Source organism: Struthio camelus, chromosome 6 (assembly GCF_040807025.1).
Source record: "Struthio camelus isolate bStrCam1 chromosome 6, bStrCam1.hap1, whole genome shotgun sequence".
In the NCBI taxonomy this organism is placed as follows: domain Eukaryota; kingdom Metazoa; phylum Chordata; class Aves; order Struthioniformes; family Struthionidae; genus Struthio; species Struthio camelus.
This window is the reverse complement of record NC_090947.1, coordinates 26,618,411-26,642,417: the sequence shown is the minus strand read 5'-3', so window position 1 is coordinate 26,642,417 and position 24,007 is coordinate 26,618,411. Positions and strand designations below refer to the sequence as shown.

At 35.5% G+C, this 24,007-nt stretch overlaps 1 protein-coding gene across 3 annotated transcripts in view; it reads right to left on the bottom strand.

Moving 5' to 3' along the window:
* The window catches only part of FAP (fibroblast activation protein alpha), a 44,196-nt gene that overhangs the window by 13,025 nt on the left and 7,164 nt on the right, over positions 1–24,007 (bottom strand). For all 3 annotated transcript variants that reach the window (XM_068948784.1, XM_068948785.1, XM_009676149.2), the window contains exons 4-20: positions 21,976–22,071; positions 19,967–20,061; positions 19,751–19,825; positions 19,499–19,551; positions 18,209–18,281; positions 16,439–16,559; positions 14,473–14,627; positions 13,240–13,343; positions 12,775–12,910; positions 8,762–8,806; positions 6,960–7,064; positions 6,799–6,869; positions 6,118–6,171; positions 5,662–5,786; positions 4,368–4,415; positions 1,762–1,860; positions 962–1,031 (exon numbers count right to left, since the gene is read on the bottom strand). In XM_068948784.1, the coding sequence (XP_068804885.1) occupies positions 962–1,031; positions 1,762–1,860; positions 4,368–4,415; positions 5,662–5,786; positions 6,118–6,171; positions 6,799–6,869; positions 6,960–7,064; positions 8,762–8,806; positions 12,775–12,910; positions 13,240–13,343; positions 14,473–14,627; positions 16,439–16,559; positions 18,209–18,281; positions 19,499–19,551; positions 19,751–19,825; positions 19,967–20,061; positions 21,976–22,071 (1,525 nt within the window). The remainder of the gene's footprint in view (positions 1–961; positions 1,032–1,761; positions 1,861–4,367; positions 4,416–5,661; positions 5,787–6,117; positions 6,172–6,798; positions 6,870–6,959; positions 7,065–8,761; positions 8,807–12,774; positions 12,911–13,239; positions 13,344–14,472; positions 14,628–16,438; positions 16,560–18,208; positions 18,282–19,498; positions 19,552–19,750; positions 19,826–19,966; positions 20,062–21,975; positions 22,072–24,007) is intronic.

The window sequence follows — 24,007 nt, the reverse complement described above, 5'->3', positions numbered from 1 at the left end:
ATCCTGGGAAGAGACATGCCTCAAAGTCTCAGTTCTTTCCCTTCCTGATTCCTTGGACACAGAAATTAGGTGTTACAGCCTTTTTTGGAGTTTGCGGCTTTTCTGCTTTTCTGTGTTTGACCTCCACATGTAGTCAGCAATAACAAAGGGAATAGAACAAAACAATTTGTCTCCTTATACTTTGTGGCCTTCACCAGCCCTTCTTTGTTTCGGTAGGGAGTATCGAATGCTGTTGCAGCTGTGGGCAGAACACACCCCGCACAGCTGAGCAGTACTGAGGAGCACTTACTTCTCATGAGAATGGCCTAACGCAAACTACACATTTGACCTCAAGGATATAACTGATGTCATATTCTTCTCTAAATGACAGCCAAACATACTTGGCATTCTTGGACCTTTGGGTCATCACTGGTTCATCACACCCACTCAGCTCTTCTTTCCACCTCTCGTTTATTTGTACCACTGCAATTTTTGTTGCCTTTCCTGCCTGCAATACATTACACTCCTTTCCCTTGCAGGATACAGTCAAATGCTCTCTGGAAGGAAAATTTGTTGAAAGAAACTAGTCTTCATGGTTTACTTTTTTTCCTTAAAAAAAGAAGGAGGCTCTTGTATTTTCCATATTAAAAAAGCTGAAATCAACCATTTTGGACAGGTAATATGGGAAAAAGAAGCAGCAGCAGAACTAAGAACTCCAAGCAATAGCTTACATATTTTTATCCTTTTTACTTCTCTGAGGAACCAGTCCTTGCCATGACTGATTAAGATTAAAATCCTTGTTGATTTCCATCGGGTTGCGTTTCTATTCCAGAAATATTTTTAAAAGGCAAACAAAACAGAACTGACTGTTTTTGCTTTTGCTTGATAAAATGTTGCCAGTGTCCCAGGTTTCTTTAAATGATAATATCAGGTATGTTTTCTCACAAAACAACAATGTTGAAAGAAAGGAAGTCTTACATACACCTGGATAAGCAGAGGATACTTCCTGGATCTATCAAACTGCGGGGGTAGAAGCATTTTGTACCACAGGGCTAGAAAAGATATATTAAAATTATATTGTTAATAGTTAAAACGATTCCTCCAAGCATGATCCATAGTTTGGTAGAATAGGATATGAAAATGAATGAGCACAAACTACAGGATGCATGAAACGTGAATCACAGATCTAAGTAATTTTTCATATGTAACTGTTGAAGAACAGTTAAAGTGACCTATTTTATTTTTAATTAAGCTATGTATAAAAATATTATTTCATGTGATATTAGGTTTTCATTTTTCCAGGTGTCTAGAAAAGGACCATTAGGAGCACAAATGTTAAGGTCACGAGAAATGAGTTTTGGAAACACTACATGGATTCACTGTTACGTTATAAATAGTTCGTAAAACCATTAATGAAAACAATAGTGTATACAAATCAATATAATGTGCAACATATGAACAGCAACTTTCATTTCACTTTTTACTATCACTATACTATAATGTTTTTCTGTGATTTTTAAATAATACTCTTTACTAACAGTATTAATGAATTCTTAAAATTTTTGCATTTGTGAAGCAGAGATGTATTTTAACTACTACTTTATTGATGGATAACCTCAGACAAAGATATATTGCTCGTTGTCAAACAGAGCAGAACCAAGGCTCTGATTCCTTGTCTGACAGGATAAGTTTGTTCTACAGACAGACCCTACTAACAAAATGAAGGTAAAACATTAAAATGATAAGCAAATAAAAACTATAAGAAAAGTGTGGAATTCTTACTTATACCATCCACTTCAAGTTTATTAATTTCTTCTTTTGGTAGTTTGATCTCTTGCAATGCAGACTGCAATTCCCCATTGTCTTCCAATATTCTGAGCTCTAAATAAAATAAATGCCCATTTTACCAATTAATTTATTGTTAATTCCTCTTTGTTAATTGAGATTCCTTTATTTTGTGTGATTAGAGCAAAAAGGAAATCTGTGAAACTTTAAAAGCAGAGTAATGAAGCCAGCTCAAAAACTTCTACTTGAGCTTGATGATATAGCTAAATAAAAGCAAAGCACTGACATAATAGTGCACAGACATTCCTTAGGTTTTACAGGATGTACATTTTGCAATGCCAGTCATTTCACATGTTGCCTAAGAGTAGTAGAGTTCTGGATGTTAGGGGGAAACTCCTTTCCCCTGTAGAGAGTTTATGCCAGTTTTGTAATATGGTGGGACCAGGGAATGTAAAATTCATCACATCATGCAAAACACAGTGATAGTTCCTCTCTTGCCTACCATGGCATCAGTTTACCCTGTAAGAATCCTAGGCAGTGTGGTTAGGCCCACAGATGTTCAAGAATGTCCTACCTCTGGGCTAACACAGAAAATTGAGTTTTTTAGGGGACGTGGCAAAACTTTGCTTAACTGATGTACAGTACATTCCCACAAAGATACTAGACTTACTATGTAATTGTCCTTAGTAATAGATTACTGTACACTTTGTCCTGATATATACTGCCAAGATACTGTATGCTCCTTTATATCTAACAGAATTCTTAACTCCTTCCATTACGGTAGCTTAATGAATAACACCTTGTCAACCCATAGTTCTGTTTCTCTCAACAGCTTTATTTGGTCAGGCTTTTTTTTGTTGATAGTATTTTAAATTTTTCTTTTAATTATTTGAGACATAATTTACTGTTATATCATTTTAAAATGGGTACTTAAAATTTAGAGAATTTCCAGCACAGAGTGCAGAACTCTGCATTATGAAACCGGTGTGTATTGCTTGGTTATTTATATGTTTTTCCATGAGTAGGAATGGCCAGAGACTACTGCACACAATGGAAAAATGTGATGTTCAACTTCACTTTCAAAATGAAAGATTTTTTTCTGGATTTCAGGAGACTTTTCTTCATTAGTTTACCTTCTTTTTTTTTAAATGGAAACCACTTCCTGTTTCTGGAAATGCTGCAAAATTACACAAAGTACTTCTCTCAGCATGTCTTGAACTACATTATTCTCAGGAAATGCCAAAAATATAGCACAGGAATTTGTTCTTTCAAAGTATCTCGATAAATTTTGCAGATTCAGTAGATTTTTATGGCTGAAAGATCATCCTGGCTTTGGATAGTCACCCAAACTCAGCTGAACCCCTTTCCATCCTTCCCCTCCAATCTCCTGAAACTTGCCCACTTAATACAACAGAAGTCCAGCCTGAGGACTGGGATCCTAGTACAATTGCAACAGAGATCCTGAGCAACCTTTTCCATCTGCAAACATTTTTAAGTGGTTAAATACTAAGAGGTACCAACTTCTGTTGCAGTCAAATAATCTTATGCTGCAATTCATTGACCTCTACATAAAATAGCACTGATTAGTTTAACTTAATAATATTGATGCATTTTTCTGTTTTTACTTGTCTTTACTTGTTAGATAACATTCAGTCAACAGGGCTTTGTGGATAAGGGCTGAACTGAGCTACGTAAAGACCCTGGAATTAGAACTATCAGTGGGTTTCTGCTGATTACTGTGGAGTGAAGGGGGAATGCCAAGTCACTGAAGCTTTTTACAGGACCAACTTGTTTTCGTAACATTTCAAGAGTGAGGGCTTTTTAAGTTTAAGAAGAATTTTTAGGGAAAAAAAAGGGACACAGAAAGAAAACTCACTGCAGAGTAACTAGTATTTTAATGGCTAGGACAGTTCAAATTCCTGCTTGGCCTGATTCCAGTCAGTCCTCACTAACAGACTACTTAAAGAATGAAAACTTGGAATGTGAAAAACAGACATTCACATTACTGTAGAGAAGGTTTAATTTTGATACAAAATGGGAGCTCCAGTAAGAGACTTTCAGAGTCTCTCAACTTTATGAGCTCCCGCTCTTCACTGAGCTCTTGATGGCTGAAGAGCAAGTCCAAATTCTAATTAATACAGCACTGTAGGTCTAACTGCAAGCTGTAAATAGTATACCATTATCTCTTGCATGGGGTAGGGTTGTTTCATGCACAAAATCAAAGTCTTGTGTTCATCCAAAAGTGAAAAGGAATAGCTTTGAAATCAAAAAAGTTTGCTCTACAAAGTTCTACTCTGTATTTGGTAGACAAGGAGTTGCCAATGTTCACTGCACCTACAGTTTGCAAACAAGAAAAATATTAGAATGCTACAAAAGTGCCAGACTCAGTAACGAAAATACAGCCCTCCATGTGTACATTGATATTTGGATTTTACTAACTGATAAAGCCAGAAAGAAGTTAGATGTTTTACTAACTCTTTTTGATACACAAACAAGATAAAAGGCTTCTTGAGTGCAATCCTAAACATTGCATTAGAGGATCTGTATAGTGAAGACTAATGAGAAAAATAATTGTCCAGAAATAAGTGAGATATCTGCAGTACCTCTGTCACCACGGTTCTCAAAAAGAGTAGAAATAGGAATCCCGGGACCTGTCAGAAAAATGAAAAGACGACTGTTTATAATTTGAAGCCTTACTTTGGTGATAGAGTGCACATTACATTAACTTTGGTAACTGAGAATTAAAGGGTTCAGAGTTGAATGCAGCCTTATACAAATCCAAATCTTCTCGACTGCATAACCAACTGGTACCTGCCACACATAATGCATGGTACTGTGTATACACAGACTTATATACATACAGGTGTTGCTTAGCAAACATAACAGAAGTAACTTTAAATCAATCAACAAACTCTTCTTCCCGAGAGATGAAGTGACATCTGGCTAATATCTGAGATGTGATTACATAAGGTGAATGCAGAACTAACAATGTGAAACAGTCTTCTGAGAATATGTCACATCATATTTGTGAAGGTGAGTGGCTTTCGTATGGTGATGACCTTACCGACTGTTCTGTGCAAGAATGATTGAAAAGCGTTATTATTTTGTTATATTTGCTTCTCTGCTTAGCAGAGGTTCTTAGGATCTGTTCAGCTGATCACTGAATGCAGAAGCAGAACAGTAAACTTTATATGAAGTATGTAAAAGGAAAACTTGGATAGATTTTTTTTCCTTTTTTAGCTTATGACGTTGCTGTTCTTTGATTACAATAACGGATGAAACCTCAGATCACTGAAATCATCTAACTTACCTCAACAGAGCTAAGACTTCATCTAATACTTCTGTGTCAGAAGTGTTTTCAATGATCACACATCTTGCTGAATTGAATTTTTCTTAGTTACATTATTAAAAATTTTCTCAGGCAGTAACCATCCAATATTTTGTGGCTAACATAGGTTTTAATCATTTCAATCGGAAAACACATTGCAGTGGTTTTCCATAGCTGACTTTGATCACCTGCATTGAAAATCAGTGTATGTAAGTACACGTTTCTTAAATCTTACTCTTACAGTTTCAGGAACGAGCACGACTTTGATGAGTCAGCTAAAAAAATCAGGGTTTTTTTTACCATGAACAACTGACAAAGTCGTTTTTCTTTTCAAAAATCCCAAGATTCTTGTTGAAAAAGTAAAAAATAAAGAATTTAAATATTTACATTTTCAGAAACATTTTCCCAAGTTATTGGACTTGGAGAAGTTTCTTTCCTGGAATCCCTCCGGGACATTGTGAAATTTCTATGACTCATCTAGCCATTATCTGGGATAATCAGTATTACATACACCTCATATACATTTGGAAGAATAACTGATTATATGTTTGTTCACATGCCATACATACCATAACAGATTAAGGCATAATACTTAGAATGTTCACTGAACCTTGCTGAATAATACTGGCATCTTTCTTTCCTTAGATTGCAAGTAATGCATTGTTTCCTGATAGGTCTATGTCCAATACTGATTCTAGGATGAAAATAAAATAAAACAATATTTATTTTGCTATAAATAATTTCTGATTGGTCTGCCTCAAATTCTAGAACATAGGCACCTTAACCTCAAAATGGCTCACTTTAAATATAAATGCTTTCCTTTTTCTTTTTTTTCCCCAGTAGTATATTTAAACTTTAGATGATATTTCTCCTGAATTCTCAGATATAACTTGATGCCAAGGTTTAGTTAAATTAAGTTGTGAAATTAAAATTTTAAAGATCTTTTAACTAAATTCTTTTACTGGCAAATCCAGACCCATCTTCTATCAAACTAGCATCATTAAGATAATACTGATAACACTTACTTGTAAATATTCCTTCTTCCTGGATAGCCTTCAAATTCATTGCTTGAATAGAAACTGTAAATTCATTTACATGTTAATAAATAATTCATAAAGTGATGACCTGTGAACCAGCATCAAAATGAAAAGCTTTCTTGGAAGTTAACTTGCACTTTTTGAGACTTCTTAACTTACTCTTCCATCACATGCAGGTTATTAACATTTCATCTCAATAAATTTGAGCTCAAATTCTGACTAGATGACAAATAAATGACATACAAATAGGAGTTTTATTTTAATTCTCATGAACTAGTCACTCGAATTACGTAAATTGTATATATAATAATCTGAATGAGAGACCATGGCTAAAATTCAGCAAAATACAATTGAATTGCTAATTGCATGAGAGTTAACCACACGCCGAAACTTAAGTACTTTCTAGATAAGAACCTCTAAGATGGTTGACTGAAAATAAAAAAGAAAAGGGAGGGGGGAATTTACAAAGGCTCTCCCATAAGAAAACCAAATTTGCAATCCTATGCACTGTATTTGCATACAATTTTGCTGTAGATGTGTTCAGTAACTGAACAAATTATAGCTAGTTATAACTTGATGAGTTGACAAATGGCTGATATGTATGCAAATGATTAAGTGTTGCTCTTAATGACAACACTGATAACACATTCTCTTCTGCACAATACTTACATTGCATCACTTGTTACTCTGTAAATGTATATTGCCTCCCATTCTCCACTTGTAATTTGGATCGCATTCTCCTGTGAAGCAAGACAGGTAAGTTACCAAATATAGGAGAATTATTCCAGAAGCTTACAGCAGATTAATGTGGAACATTCTGTTTGACTTACCACAGAGCCATTGATGTAATGAATGTGCTTATAACCATTTTTATCACTAAAAATTTTGTAGTATGAACTGCTGTCTGATGTGAAATATGGTGTTGAAACAAAGAACTGAAACAAAGAAAAATGGTAGATGAAGAATAAATAAAAGTGTCCAAGATGTTTAGCAGCTTATAGTACACATTAACTAGAATCTATTTCAACAGTTCATAGGGGACAAATCACTTCGGACACCTGTTTATCTATGATACGCAATCTTCCACTCAGTGCACGTTACAATTTCTATTCTGTCATGTCAGATTTTTTAAGACGATAATACATATACCTCAAGCCCCCGACAACTACAAGCTCTCTGTTTAATATGAGTGGAATAATTTGTTTGTATGTTTTGAACGATCTTTCTTTAGTTATTTAAAAATAGGTAGCAGGGGTTTTTAATAAGTAAGTTTCTGAATAAAGTTAGTGTTTGAGAATGGTGCCAGACCGAACATCCTATGGACTACAGAGTTTGGCTGATTCACTGAACAAACACAGCACTGAGTAAATGGATATCTAAGTTCCCCACTCTGTCCCACTAATGTTTAAGAACAACTTCTGCTTCTTTTCAAACCGTCACCTATTTACCAAGATTGTCAATCAAGTACTACTTAGTACAACTGTGAGTTTTATCTTCAAAATATGAACACAGAAGAATGACCTGCAAGCACTTCAAATACAGCACCAAACGATCCTGAGTGATTATGACCTTTGAATAACATTAACCCAAGCTGGACTAGAATCTGTGACCTCAAGCTAAATTGTCCTGGAGCCTGCTTCTAATATTCCTAATCCTTGAAATCCCATAAAGGGTAAAGCACAGATTTAAGTATGTGTGCAATTTCATTAGTTCTAACAAAAACCTGTCATCGCAACATCAAGAGAGGAGGCAAAAAAAGAAAGGAACCAAATAAAATGGCTTATCCATCTAAATGTGTAATCTTCACTTCAAACAAAAAGACATCTCTTAAAGGACAGTGTACTGAAAATTGAAACAAACAGCTAAGTCTACTGCAGGACACGTAGGCAGTGTGAGGTTTTCCATATTGAATCTTTGTAGTATTTCCTGTCTGAGGAGTAACATAAGTGGTAACGTGTATGTGTTATTAGAATACACCATTGTAAATACTGATCTCATGCTCCCATCATTTCCTGCAGCTTTGCTTTCAGTGTGAGCTCCCAAAGTTATGTGTCTTCCCATATAAAGGTGATAGGGTATTGAAAATTTCTTTTGCTTACAAGTAACTGCAGGCAAGTATCAACTACCCCTGTGAGAGGGGTGTCTTACATTCAAGTTCTTCCCCAGCTGAAGAAGAGCAGCAGCTAGCATTAAAACTGTGTTCTGAAGGGACAGTTTCCATTGCTAATAAATGCTGTGGTATGACAAATTTTATCTGTTGCCCTAGTGACACCAGAGGAATTTTACGTTAATATCTATTCCTTACCCCCAGGATGCTTCTAAGAATTACTTTGCCATATGAATCTATCTCCTTCCATGACTCTTCTCCCTTCAGTATAGTGCCCAGTCAGTTGGGCTAAGATATACAAAAGGAGACAAAGAGAAGGGTTCTTAAACCAAAAAGAAAGCAAGTAGCCAGTTACTATGCCTAACACATGCAGCATTAAAAATCTCAACCCTGCAATGCAACAGGTTTAAGGTAGTAGTGTTTGCTGACTCAGAAGGGTACTGCATGTTTTAAAACACTGCTGTACAGACACGGAAAGCCATTGCTTTTCATTAAACCAAAAAAGAGTACAACAAGAAAACCTACTCCGCCTGCCCATCCTGTTTGGCTCTCTTCTATGTGCTGTTGATTCTGAAAAACAAAATCAAGTGTACACTCTTTAAGAAGTTTAAGAATGAGCTCATGGAATTTAGAAAACATTCACATAAACATGGAATTTGTAGCTGCCCACAAAAGAGAATTTTAGAATGGAATTCAAATAATGTATTGGCTTTGCAGCTTCAGGGAACTCGAAGGTTGCCTGAGGTAAATAACAATACTATAGTAATACTATCACATTAATTAAAATATTAATAATTTTTAACAGCTATCATCGGGGTAAATAAAAAGTCATTCATTTCACTTCATTGAAAGCAAGCGTTAACTACTGCTTAATCTCATTAATTTTTCACTAAAAACAACTCAAATACTTTCAGGAATAATAATAATAATATTAAAAATCTGATTTAGATTCTCAGCTGGTTCATTTGACATATTTCCTTTGATTTCAAAGGAGTGATGTTGATTTATAACAGAGGGAAATGTAACTACTAGGTACAGTTTTTAAAGCTGAGGCTTAAAATAAAGTCATATAGTTTGGCATATAAGCTTTAAAACTTAAACATGATAACATAAAAAACATTTTTATCTAGATAACTGCAACGCTGAATAGCTTGTCCTTTCGCCAATGGAAAATTCTGGTAAACAACGAGAAAACATTCTTTCTCTCATCCTCTGAAAAAGCAGGCATTTTAGACCAAATTCTGGCTTCATTTATTTTAATACCTTTGTAGATCCAAGATACTCTAGTATTTCTGGATTCATATCAAATAATAAAGATCAGAATCTAGTGCAGACTCCCAACAGTATTCTCATTTTAACTGTCGGAATAGAAAGTTATTTTGTTATCTGGCATTCTAATAGCAGAGACTTCCAGTCACATCAGCAGTCTCACGTACGCCAGGTGAAACAGATATTTCAACTTATTTCATAATCACAAAATGAAAAATATTTATAACTAGTGAACAGAAATCTGAAGGCCTCCATGCTTTTGCCATGCTTCAGAGGCATTAAAGGGACTGACTTTCAAGACTTTTAAAATGTCACCAATGAGGTACTTAAACAGAAGAATTAAGGATCGTCAAAGGAATGTAGGCACCAAAAATCACCCAGGCCACTGTTTTGAGACTAGGAATATAAGTTTAGCAGGGCTTAATTCCTTGTAACACTCTTACAGCTGATTTTAAAAATATACATACTGAGCATAAATGGAGCAGTTCCTCTCGCAAACTAAAGATGCTTTTACATTTCTATTTATGTTTGACTTATAAAGTTCCTAATGCATTTCCAATACTTTCTAATGACTTTTTCATTGCAGACTGTAAGGTCTTGATTGTCGGATGGAACAAGTGGTACAATATTTAACAATTCTGCATTCAATAAATCTATAGGTTTTTTTAATCTTTCAAGCTTTTCTTTATACCGTTCTTTTAATGAAATGTTTTTGACAGTCCGAAGCTTTTTAATATATATGCAGCAAATTTGCTTTCTAAACAAAATGTTTTGCATTTATTATCCTTAATGAAATTCCATAAACATTTCGAACCATGCTTTTTTCCTTTAAGATCAGTTGCTGCAGTGACTTACTCAAGCAAATGTTTTGAGTGCTCACTCCTAAGAAAACTGTTCATTACTGTCCAAGAGCTGCTCTGAGCTATTAACTCAGTAGATTGCTTTTTTTTATCTTAATAAGAAATAAAACCTAAGTATTGTTTTATATCTGCATCCTAGTCTTATTTCCTTTTCTTTAAATTAAGGCTCAGATCCTGACAACCTAATACATTAGGACATATTTAACTTCTCTCATATGAGTAGTCCCATCGACTTCTGTGGCCTTTTTGCAAGTATTAAAGCATTGATAGAATTTTATTTACAGAATTGGCATTTTTGTCACAAATACTTACTTACATGCGTAGCTTTTACTCACATGAGCAATTCCACTGAAGTCCTTTGGGCTTCTATGGTCTATTCACGTGAGTAAGAGCTAAGCACATTAACATGTCTGGTGAATCCACACTTTAGTAACATGATGCAGGCTATATATTATTATTTTCAAGTGCCAAAAACCTAGCACGTTCCTTATACGTTAGAGTCTCGATTTAATCTGAAATCAACGAGATAGAAATACTTTTGCCAATGGAAATATACAGAGATATACTTTCTAATGGCAAATAGAGCTAATGTAGCACTCCCATCTGTTCACACTCCTTCAATTGGCCATTTGTGCAAACTCTAATGTGATAAAAGCATTGTATCACTGTATAAATATAGAATTACAGAAACGTCAGTAGTGACTCCATAAATAAGGTTTCATGGAGAAATGCAATTAAGCAAGGATCATGAACACAGTCCTTGCAAGATGTTAATCACTCTGGTCTGGTTCCAGCAAAGCAATTAAGCACATGCTTAATTTTAAACACATAAGTAAACCTACTGAAATCAGTAACTCTGCTTACATGCTTAAAGTTAAGCTTGTGTTAAAACACTTTGATGGATCGTGGTAAAGTTCTAGATCCCTTGATTTTTATGTAAGTTAAAATATTTAGTTACTAAAATGTAAGTAAGTACTTCCAAGTGAGATGGAGATTCAATGTTAATCTAAATATGAAATGGAACAATTGGAAAACTCATCAATTGTAATATATTTCTGCAGTAAATTGTATATTGTATTATACAATAATATATTGTTCTCGTAAATTCAGGCTGTTCCTCTAGGAAAAGTTACCTGAATGATAACACTTTTGAAAGATCAAGACCCCGGCTTCCTTTTAAACAATTGTCAGATCACTGACATAATACAAGAAGTTTTTCCAGCTTGAAAAGGCTGTGTGAATAAAAACTCAGCATTTGCAACTTATCAGTTATACAGAACACTTTCATACGTGTTCTTGGGTTGTTGGGCTTTTTTGTCATTATTTCCAGGTTTCAGACCAATTCTAGTTTTTGTAGGTGCTCTATAACATAACCTCTGAAAATAAGATATGCAAATATAATACTAAAGGCCAATAAATAAGACCTCTGTACTACAGTCCCTGAAAGTAAGTGTTGTCTTTTCCTTTCAGGATCCACATGAAATTTATCAGTGGCTATACTCCTCAGGCTTTACAAGGTCTTTTAAATAAATATATGTATCAGAAAGACTTATATAAGATCTATAACTACATATAGGTTTAAATATATCGCCATATAAACTCATCCTTCTGCCCAACAGAGGTTCCATCCATGAAGGTTTTCCTTTCAACCGTCTTATTAATTGAATGACATATTTAAAGTTACCAGTTGCAATTAGCTTCAAGTTTTACTTTTTCAGATCTGAAAAAGGGATTGTGTTGCTGAAAATTTGCTTGCTTTCTCCAACTGCATGACTTGAGGTAACAGAAGAATTACTCCCTCCTACAAACATGCCTTACTTTTAATCTGTATCTTATGTCAACCAATTTAAAATTCATCATAAAGAACATGATACAGACAAGCTTAATATGAAATTTTTACATAGTATAATGCTATTAAAAAAAAAAAAACATTGAGATCCCACATGTTTCTACTTGTGAAGATGAGAAAGCAACAAGGAACTAAGCAACAGTTTTCAGATCAGGTCATTTCCATTCTTGTAATTTTTTTTGCTTTGAGTATTACTTAAACTCACTAAAAATATGTTTTGGTGTTTTGGTTTCTTGCTGGTGCAATTAAAATTTTTTCATCCTCCCCCCAGCAATCAAAACGTTGAAAAAGATATCACTATTAGTTAAAAGATGAGTGTGATTAAACACTAGAACAGACAATTATGGCAGTCATAAAATTCTTTTCTTAAAGAACTTAGGGCAAGATTAAATACACTTCTGTGAGTTACATTTGACTCAGGCATAAGTCAGAACGCTCCAAAGCGGGCAACCTGCGTATGACCAGTAGGTGTTATAATACCTATACAGATGGGATAATCCAATGGAGATTAGCAAATGCTAATTCCAGCAATGTTAGATTCATATTTCCAACTTTATTACCTCTGGACACTCCCAAGCATTTGAATTTTCTTTGAAGTCACAAATAGCTAAGACTGAAAAATTCTGGATTCTCTTTAGCCATTGCACACAGATCCGACTATCTGTTACCCAAGTAAGCCAAGTAAAATAGTGATCACTGAAAAAAAGAGAGAAAGAGAAAGAAAGAGCAGTTGTTAAAGAGCAGGAAAACAGTAGCATTACTATTGATTGTATCTAGCATTTTACTCTGTCGAAGACGACAGCAAAACTCTCATTGTCCTAGGGATGGTTTTAGTCCTTTATAATAACATATCATACGGGCAGACAAAATCAAAACAAAATATTTCTAGCTAGCTCCTCATCCATCTAGGAGATGAATATGATACTCCACTGTTTAGAAGAGAAAAGAAATTGAGAAGTTCAAGTACTTAAAACAAACAAACAAAAACTTTTTTAAAAAGGAGAAGACATTTGAGAGCACACTACCTTGATGCTATCATCACAGGAACTGGAACCTCCTTAGGACCGAAGGCTTCAGCATTAACAGTGTCTACAATAAACACTCTAACAGTAGGGTTTTTAGCCCCAGCCTTAAAAAAAAAATGTACCAGGTTATTCGAATCAACCTCTTAACAATTCAGATTAAGAAAAATAACATTTTTTTTGCAGGAAAGGAGACAGGCTAAGAAATATGTGTTCAGTCGAGTATAATGGAGCAAATCTGATCTTACTTATAAGATCAGATTTTTAAGAGCTCAGAGTGACACTATAGTGGTAGGAGATTATTTACCTTTGCATGGTTTCATATATAAAGTAGAAAACATGTTTTAAACAGTCATATTTAGCACCTTTCTAGACTGGAAACAGCGCTTGGTGGGAACAGGCCCTGTCCTATTTGCAATGTGGATCTTTACAACACACACTACACTTATTTTGGCACAAAATCCAGGAGTATGTTCTCATGATTGCAAGTGCTCTTTGACATCCCAACTGTGAAATAAAATGGGTTAGCTTAAACTGATTTGGTGCTTGTTTATTCGTTGCATGTATTATCAATTTTTTAATTCTCCTCCCTGTGTGGTTTAAACCAGCCAATTTTACTTCAGAATTGAACAGTAACTCAGTCAGTTGACAGATGGTAACTTCTTAAGACATATTAACATGATCATTAACATGACCACTTGCAATCACATGAACATGATAAGAGTCATGAGAGATTTCTAATATAGGCTGAAGAAGTCCAAAACCAAAACCTCCTTGCCTTAGATCTGGCACTTTGAAGGCAGGTATGATCTAAAGCCCTTTGGGATCAAAAAATGCCATGAAGTATGCCAGTAAACTAAGGCTGTCATAGCCCTTATTGTGCAAAATAAAAAACATAACTAATTTACTTTAATAAAAAATAATGATTGCATTGCTGTGCATCGCTAAGTAAACTGAACTGGAAAACGTAAAGCTGGATCATGCAAGCGTGCACTTTTGCACACACTTTCTACTTACATGAGTAGTTCAATTTATTTCACTGGGACTATTCAACATCTACAGTTTTGAATGAGTTTCTCTCTTTTCAGAACTGCGCCTAAGTCGGCGTTCTCAAATGATTTATGCTACAATGAATTTAACCACCGCAATATAAATATTTTTTAAGCACTGTTGACTTTAACATCATCATAACTCATTTCTCAATGGAAAGTAAGTTAGAAAAAAGAGAAAACATACCTTTGGGTATGGAATAATTATTTTTCTAGGATACTGGTCCTCACCAAAATACGAATATTCAATGACTGGTATGTCAGAATCATTAAACTGTACGTATGCTATATATTTTCCACTTGGAGACCACCACAAAGCATATTTTGCTGCAAGCATTTCCTCTAAGAAAAAAGAGGATTAGTTCAAAACAGTTTATTATTCCAATCTATTTCATCTTTAATCTATCATTTTATCATTCTAAACTTACCAACCCAGATATATGAAGCGAGTTATGCTAAATAAAGAACAAGATCCTACACCAAACATACTGCAATAGATCTCAATTCTGAAACAGCTTGAGAATTCTCAAACTCCAGTGCAGGCACACAGACCCCATTTAACTCACTGAGGTTTTTCACGGGTGCAGGTAGCTAACTTTTTTTTCTTATTGATGCACTGAAGTGCCAAATTTGCACTAGAATTAAAACTTCCATTAAAACTTAATTCTCAACCACTGCCTATGCAGTGGAAGCCCAGTGTAAAGTTCTAGTATAGCTTCAGTAACTAAAAATCTAGAATTTTGGTTTTGCGCTATGAATCTGAAATTCAGTCATTGGCAACTAAATATTTTTAGTTTCTATACCTACAGATTCTTAAAGGTGATAATAGCCTATTTTTAAATAAAGCCACTGCGCACATTTCCAAGAGCTCTCATACTGACAAATTCCACAGGTATACATTTATTATTATAATATCTTAAATCCTTTGGAGAACTTATCTCATTCCTTCTCCAGCTTGTATCTGTTTCTCAAAGGGCTTGCCATACATGTTATCACTGGGTAAGTCTCATCTGCAAACACAAGTTCAACTGCTATCTCTATACAACACATTCTCAGATCTCTCTCTCTCTTTCCTCCTCTCACCCTGTCTCCCTCTCTCTCTCTCTCCATCTCTCTCTACCTCCCTCTCTCCTTCTCCCTCTCCCTTCTGGCCCCAGATTATGCTCCCGTTCAAGCCAAAATACAGGCCTGTCTCTCTGCCAGAATTTCATATTCGTCTCTGGCTGCAAACAATGACACGACCCTTTCACTCTTCTCTGGTCAGTCTAACTCTCCCTTTTTAATAGCATTAAAAGTATCATGTCCTAGAAAGCACTCCACAGTTTGCTCCTGTTCCAGCTCTTCTCTCACATTGATTATGGACAGGTTGACCCTGCCTTCTAATCAATTCATGGTGCCAGTCTCCATCACTCATTGGCTATACTTTCAAACACATTTTTCCAAACACATTTTATCCCATGCTGCCTCCAAGCTTGGGAGGACCTGCCTGTAAGCATCTAAAAAACTTCATCCAAATTCTACCTTTGCCACAAAGCTAAAGAAAACTCGGTGATTACGTTGCTAATGTGCTAATAACGGTTGTCTACTGTGTTGACAGATACTGTATCATGATTTCTTGGGCTCTGCACAGACTGCCTGGGCCTTCCTGTTATCCTCTGTCTAAGCTGCCTGAGGTAGGCATGACCTCTCTTCTCTGTGTGATGTACAGCACATAATGTAGTGCTGTCCATAGGTGGTGCTCATAGGTGCAATGAGGACATGCATAGCAACAAGAAAACATGCCATGAATGGGGACTAGTAATATGATGTGAAAGAAAAAAAACCTTCTAATCTGAATTTATTACCCTTAACTTTTGGAAGTTCCCTTGCTCCTTTGCAACAGAGATTAGAAAAGAGGTAATGATTAGCATATACCCACATTTAAGATCATTTCAAACCAATGTGATTCCCTTCTCATTCTCTCTCACCCCAAAATAAGAGGCCGCTGCCAGTTCTCAGTAATCCTAACATGGTAGAAAATAGATGAAATGAAGTAATCCTTACAACTCCAAAAATCACGTTTCACCACAAATGATTTAGAATGGAATATGAGAAATGAGCAATCTAGACAACATGTTTAACGTATTAGTTGTTGCTCTTCAGTATTTACTTACCTTCATAGACCCAGTCAGGAATCCCATTAAATATTTCATTCTCTTTTCCATCACTAGTGATTTTAATTGGTGCCTCTCTTGGACTTTTTTTCAAGTAGATATTATTCTGATATACATATGCCTAAAGACAAGAATGTATTCTTATGACTACATGCACCATTAACAGGGGTTAGACCCAAATTTTGTGCCATTAATGCTATTACATTATACCAACAAGAAGACATAATCAGTGAACACAAAACAGGACATTTCTACTTGAACAACACTACATTAAAAGCCTTTGCAAATTCTACCTTAGTTGCTTTTTACCTCTGTAAAGAAATTAAAGGCCAAGTTCTGTGTTCAACTATGTCAGAGTAAATCCTGAACAAGTTCCTTAGTTTTTAATACGCTCCAGAGGATTCTGTGGCTAGGTATGGTGTGGAAAAGCACAAAAAAAAAAAAAAAACTATTTGAAACTTATTCAAATGAGTGTGCTTTTCAACAGACCCTCAGATGGGCAAAATGCATTGTGAGTTTTCCTTCCGGTGCCATCACAAGTAGAACATAAAACCAAATATAAAATGACTAAAAAGAAAATAAACAAACTTTTATAAACCTGTCAAAAGGCCTAGGTGATGCAAGATGAGAGAGAAAAAGGTTTCACTCTCTCTGGGATGGTTTGTTCTTTTCTGGTAAATTAGTTACCATCAGAGAGTCCTTGCAAGAGAGGATTGCAAGCCCTCGTTATCTCTAAATTTTAGTCATGAGAGTGGACGCATGATCAAGAAATCAGAACCACAAACAGCACTTTCTCGGAAAATCATGCCTTTTGAAGCTATAAGCATTAGAGTTAGTAACATCAGTGTAACATTTTAACTACTTTGTGCTTTAAATGAACAATAAGCAACTCTCAAAACTCTCATACAATATGAAGACTGCTGTATAAAAACCTCACAGACTATTACCACTTCACCAAGAAAATATCTTGTGTTCTGTCTTTAGAATTCTTGTTAAAGAAAATAACTGTTTAGGAGAACTAATACTCTCTCAGAACTTATAAAATATTTTTCTAAGAAACTATTCATTCATTCATATTTAGCCAGGAATATTCCTTATGAGTTTTCTGAAATTAGTATGATGCCTAAACATACTGTCTTGCACAAGTATGTTGCCAATATTAGACAAGCAGCTCTAAAATCACTTACTATTACTGAGTTGATGCTTTTGAATCAAGAATAACAAAAGTGTCTAAGCATGTTACTGTATGCAATAGGACCATTATAATCAGTCAGAAATACATTTATTTTAAATACCTGGCTATCAAATAGCTGTTCCAAAAACACTGAAACCTTTTTTTAACACTTAAAATCTGGCAGCCATTTCCTAGACTAAAAATTTGAGAAGAGAAATTAAATACGCCATTTATACATCCCCATAGTAAACTCTTGTGTGATACAGTGTCAAAAGAAAACACATTGTGTTTCAGGCCTTGAAACTGAATTCAATACTATATACAATAATGATGGCCAATTCTTTTGATAAGAGACTGGCTAGCCAAATAAAATACACGATTTAATTCAGACCATAGATTCTTTTATTGAAACACAGACCTACCACCTTAACAAGTTAAAATTGTTTTCTTTATTACTCTTATTCATGAATAAGATTGATATACACAGGTAAAGGCCTGTCAAAAATATGGCCTAACAAAACAATAACCAAAGGCAAAGAAATCTCTTCTAGCCACACAAAATAATATCATTCTAGCACTTCATTATCTTTACTGACCAATTTGTGTCCAACGGGTGACCAGGATATATACTGAATTTTATGTGGAAGCTGATTTTCTGTTACAAAACCACTAAAAAAAGGAAAGAAGTTGAAATGGCTTTTTGCTCACAGCGCAAATGGATCATTATACTGTACATACATATAAAATTCACAAAGGGTTATATTTTCTAACAGCTTTTTGTTTGGTGAGCAATGCAAAATTGATGTCAGAAAGCTTGCATCTGATGTGCAAAGCAGGCAGTGAGACATGCAACAGTGTGATTTTGTGCACCAGTGCTGGTTAAGGCTCACAACTCAGCCCTTTGAAAACACTCTCAAGAGCCTGAAAAGCCAGCCTTTTCTCTTTCTAAACACTGCACAAGCATCTACAGTCACTTGATCTGCAGACATGCAGTCTGCGTTATAGTCTCAGCAAGTCATTGGGAAATACAAAGTGGACACGTTGTTCTGAGGACATAACAAGCTGAAGCAAGCAAAACAGCGGCAGTTAGAATGCTTGAGGATTGCAGAGTCACATGCAATGCCTCTCTGCACCCATCAGCTTGAAGCAGTCTTTTCCTGTCACTTGAGCCAGCAGTTTCCCAGGAATGTAGCACTGTAGTCCCTTTGCTCAAAACTAAAAAGCATTTGGTCATGCTGCTACTTCTGGCATAATGAGGTGACTGCAGATGCAGACGGCCTCCTTCAGAGTTGAGCAGAAAGAAAAAGAGGAGTGGTTTGGGGAAGATCTTGGGAAAAAGAGATCAAACGCCAGGGGAGGAGGTGTAAGCTTTTGAGGAACCCAAGATGGAATGTTACAACATCACCGAAGCACTAAACGACATGCAATAGTTTTAGGAAAACTAAAGATTATATCAACCAGGAAAAGGAAGAATTAGACAACAGAAGGGCAATGAGATATCTGGTGTGAGACCGAAGAGAACTAAAGCAACCAAGATGGGGCGGGAGAAAATTATGCAAAGAAGAAAAAAAAAAGATGAAAGAATAAGGAAACCTGAGCAGTCCAAGTTTTAGGGCACGAAATATTAACCAGTTCAGGTACCTTCGTGAATAAATAAAAGGACTGGTATATTTCCTCAGAGACCATTTTCAAAGTAACTTCCTGATTTTGCAGCAGCAAACAATAGGTAACAATAATCAAGCAAACAACAAGTAACCTGACAGATTCAAGCAAAACCAAAGCAGGGTGGTAGTCATATTGCTATAGAGGTTTCCAGTGGAAATGCTTGCAAGCACGTCACTACAGAGTATTTGCCATAGCTGTCCGCAGGAAAAATTAGACCTTACCCATATATGAGATCATAAATGTGGTATGATGCTGTATAAGAGTATCTCCACAGCTGAAAAATTAAGCAAGCAAGAAAAAACAGTATTATTAACTTGGAAATAGATAATGTAATTAAAAATCATCAGCTACCTTGTGACAGCCTTACACTTTACTCAAGTTAAGATCAAAAAACACTGACCTGCGGTAATCATGATCAACAAAATAGTGAATGAAATCAAACATTTCATTAAGCAATATATTAAAATAATTACCTTTGAATAATTGCTTTCCAGAGCTATGAAATATTTGTCTGATGACAACATATAATTTGAAGCATTAACTTTTTTCTGAAAAATGAAGAAGTAGATTAGATGCTAGAACACACTTCAAATAAGGGTATGACAAGACTTAAAACCACTCACTTCTAAAGAGATATCTGAAACACAACTGCATGTTGCTGCCTTTTTATTAATTGGAAATGTACGTACCATTGTACTGTTAGTTATGATGGTAGTTTGGTAGTTCATTTCAACATTGTAAAGAATAATATCATCTTCTGCAGACTGATGGAGATATTCATTATCTTTAAAAGCAAGATAAAATGGCAGTTACCTTACACAGACGAGACTATATAATAGATCTGTTTATCCAAATATTCACCACTCTTGTCAGTGAATAGATTTTGAGCAAATGTCTTTTGGCATCTACATAAAAAATGGTTTTCTTCTAATGATGCCAAAGAACAGAGCTAGACAACCAACTGACTTCAGGATTCTTGATTATGTTCTCAATATTACATACTGTACATAAAATCAGCTAGTTAACGTTACAGTTAAATGCTAAATTTTATTCTCGGTAATGTCTGATCAATAGCAGGAACTGACGCATTAGAAGATTAGCATTGCAAGACCACCAGTGTAAATGCTTTAAAGAAAGCATTCAAGATCCTTGCTTACAACTTCACCAGAGCATTCTCATTTGTACAGTCTAGAGTTAACTGCAGTATCATATCACAAACACTGCTTTCCAAGATTCTACTCTTACTCACACGTCCTACCCGGTAAAGTTGAGTGGCCTCCAATGAGAACGGAATTTATCCCTACCTATGCTCAAGACCTGACCCATAGTTTGGCAGAGAGTGTGAAGGTCAGAGTTTTAGTTTCACTTCATTATTTTCATGGCTATAAACTGAGAGAGAAGGAATTACAGACTTGGTGTAGCTAAAGAGAGGAAAAGGCTTTAACATTTTAAAAGCAGCTTGAAACATTGTTTAAGGTTTTCATCTTTAGAAAATGAGATCACTCTTGGATCTTTCAAGCACGCTTACGCGATTTGTGTGAAAGTATTTGTGGTGATCTCAGGCCCTCTTAGGAAGAGATATTGAATTTCAGCTTCCTCCTTCACAAAAAAAGCAAGCATATGGAATGTTGTAGACAGATCTATGGCATGACTTCTGCATGAGTTTTGTGATCGTTAAAGGGAAAGATAACTCTAAGTGGTGAAGATATAAAGACAGAAGCAGAATATTAGGTTTAGGTGATATGCTGCCTACATACTTCAGACATTCAGACAGAATTCTAACAAATGATGAACTAGTTTTTAAAATACACCATTGATGTCTACATACTTAAAATGGTGAACTATACAATTCAAGCGGCTGCTAGCAATGTCCTGGAAGGCTTTGGTTCAGCTCTAAAAATGTGGGCTTAAACGTGGTAAGACCCCATGTGAGGGGGCATCATGCCTCTTGTCTCTAGTCATAGAACAACAAATACTTGAGGTGGTGCACAGATATGAGTGGTAGTACTGGGTGTACTGGAGGGCAATCCAATCTAGCTCAGATCTTTTGGTGCTGCTGCAATTCAATGACAACAAGAGTTGTATTTCCAGCAGTTTCTGCCACAAACGTACACTTATATCAACAGTGATTAACTTCATGTCCTTATCTTCTACATTAAGGAACTTGCTTAGAATCCTGTCCTTAATTTCTGTGCAATGCCTTGGAACTCAGGAATTTCAGCAGCATCAGGATTTTTGTTAGTGAGAGATAAGAACAACGAGGCTTATTGCATAGCTTGGTACTACTGAAAACAAAGAAGAACCGGGCCCCTAACACAGGGAACGTCAATTATTACCAGTGGTAAGTGAAAAAGTGCAGTGACAAACACAAAAAAGGAGGGTCTTTAAGAAATGATTGACACATTGACATATTACTGTTTTATTCACTGCAGCAAGTGAAAGAAAAATAAACCAAAGAGTTAAGGCCTCTGTGATAGTTTATCCTTAACTCAGACATTTCTCTGCAACATCAAATACCTAGAATTTCTAGAATTGCTGACAGAAAAGTCAGTTTTTACCATAAGTTTTGACTAGCAGATTATTTAGTTTACAGTAGCACAGTAACAACTGGAAGGAATGCACATTTCTGAGTCTGTGTAAACTAGCCAGAAAATAGACATCAGAAAGGCTTATCTCTTTGAGAAAATGTTTTACTTACCTGAAACCCAATATGGAAAGAATGTTTTATATTGAAAGTTTCCATTCAAATAATCCTCCAGTGTAAGAGCTCTAGGACCATTATCTGTGTTGACAACTTAGAATAAGATAGAAAATTTGTGTTAATGTAGTGCTGTGAAGTACAGAATAAATTAGAAATAATCAATAATCAATTATTTCTACTCTTCCTTTCTATACTTAGCACTAGTGAACAGCAAGAATAGCATAATCCTGGAGGTATCCAGAGAGCTGGCACAGCAGACAGTTTCATGTCACTGTCCTGATAACATCCTTCAGCTTCTGAAAGACTCACCTTTAGGGATACAAAACTAACTAGATAAACTAGTAACTAGATAGATCAATTTATTTCACTCAGTCATTTATTTACCCAGTCCTATTTACTTGTCGACACTGTGAGTCCAAGAAAGGCCTCTTCCAGACAAAGGGCAAATCAAAGGTTTCACAAAGATGTGTGGGATGCAGAGAAACCTATTTTAATAGTTACAGGATCTACATATAGTTAGCAAACAGCCAACCAACAATACATACATAGAAATCACCACTGTCAAATGGTATTTCATAAGCGTCTCATAAATCAGTATTAGAAGATGGATATGAGGCTTGCAAAATTATTACCATTGACATATATTTCTTAGTAACCACATGACAGAAATAGACAAGAGGTACACCGGTAAAAATGCTGAAATGTAAGGAAAGAGTGAACCCAAATTTCAACTCTTTACTTAGTGCTGCAAAACAAAATTGACAAAGATTCTGGAAAGAAGATAGCTTCTCTGATATTTGATTTATAAAGACATCAAACAGTCATGTAAAAGTAACGCACCAAATTGTTGCTGGTTTTGTGACTCTTGTCTGACTACATTTCTTTCAAAAGCTAAAACACATTAAACTAGGACAGGTGTTTAAAACAAAATGTAAAGGGAATCAACCCGGATGAGAAGAGGATAATGCCGAAAATGCTGGCTTGCTAACTGCATATAAATCAAAATTTTCATTTAAAAAACGTAATAAAAATACTAATAAAAAATGAATCCACGGACTTGACAAGTGAAAGATTATCTAAAACAGATAATCTTCAAAAGGCACAAGAACCTGCCCAAGAAGGCCAGTTTTTAAAGTTCGGTACCATAATAATGGCAGCTTTCCTTAACCCAGGCCCTCTGCATTCAATGTTTTTCTTCTCTGAAGTCAAGGGGAATTTCGCCATGGCCTTCAGAGATACATGTCACACTGCAGCCAGGTAGATCACTGCCAGTCCCTTGTTTGTTCCTTCAGAGCTCTCTGTTGATAGCCAGATAATCGAGATGACTCATTGCCCTGAGGTTTCATGTCATGCTCCATCACTTCCTCATTACAGGCTCCCTCTTTGTTAAGACTACATTCACTTCCCACAAAATGTTTCTTCATATTCTCTTCTCTAGTAATTTCTAATGATAATGCATGTTTTCTTCTACTAAGTGACTATTAGTTACTGTAGAATACACACGTCAGGTTGACTGTTGACACTAATCTTGTCTGCACTAATGCAGATGAAAGCTGTCATGAGAAATAAAACCGAATGCCAATCCCTACGCAAAAAATTACCAGTTTAAACTGAGCTAGCAATATGTCCAGAAAATATTCCAAAAAGTTCAATAACAAGTTAATTCCTCTTGTTGATACCATGACTGTGTATTAAAGAGATCCTTGGTATGCTAAGGATAAACCCAAAGATGGCCAACTCTCAGAAAACTAATATAAAATAATTCCAAAGAGTACTTTTCTATTTACGTTGAATGAGGGCTACTTATCATTAGCTTCCAGTTTAAATTCTCTAAGAGAGTATGTCTATATAGCTAAAGCAAAATCACTATTAATAATTATTTCCATAGCTGTTTATATGAGAGCTCTAAATTTACAGTCCTGTTTGATACTCTCATCTGACAAAATTTCCTGGTTCATTCTCTCAGCTAAGAACTTTTACTAAAAAAACAAGTGATACCACAAATGTCTCATTTCTACTTGCCCTAATT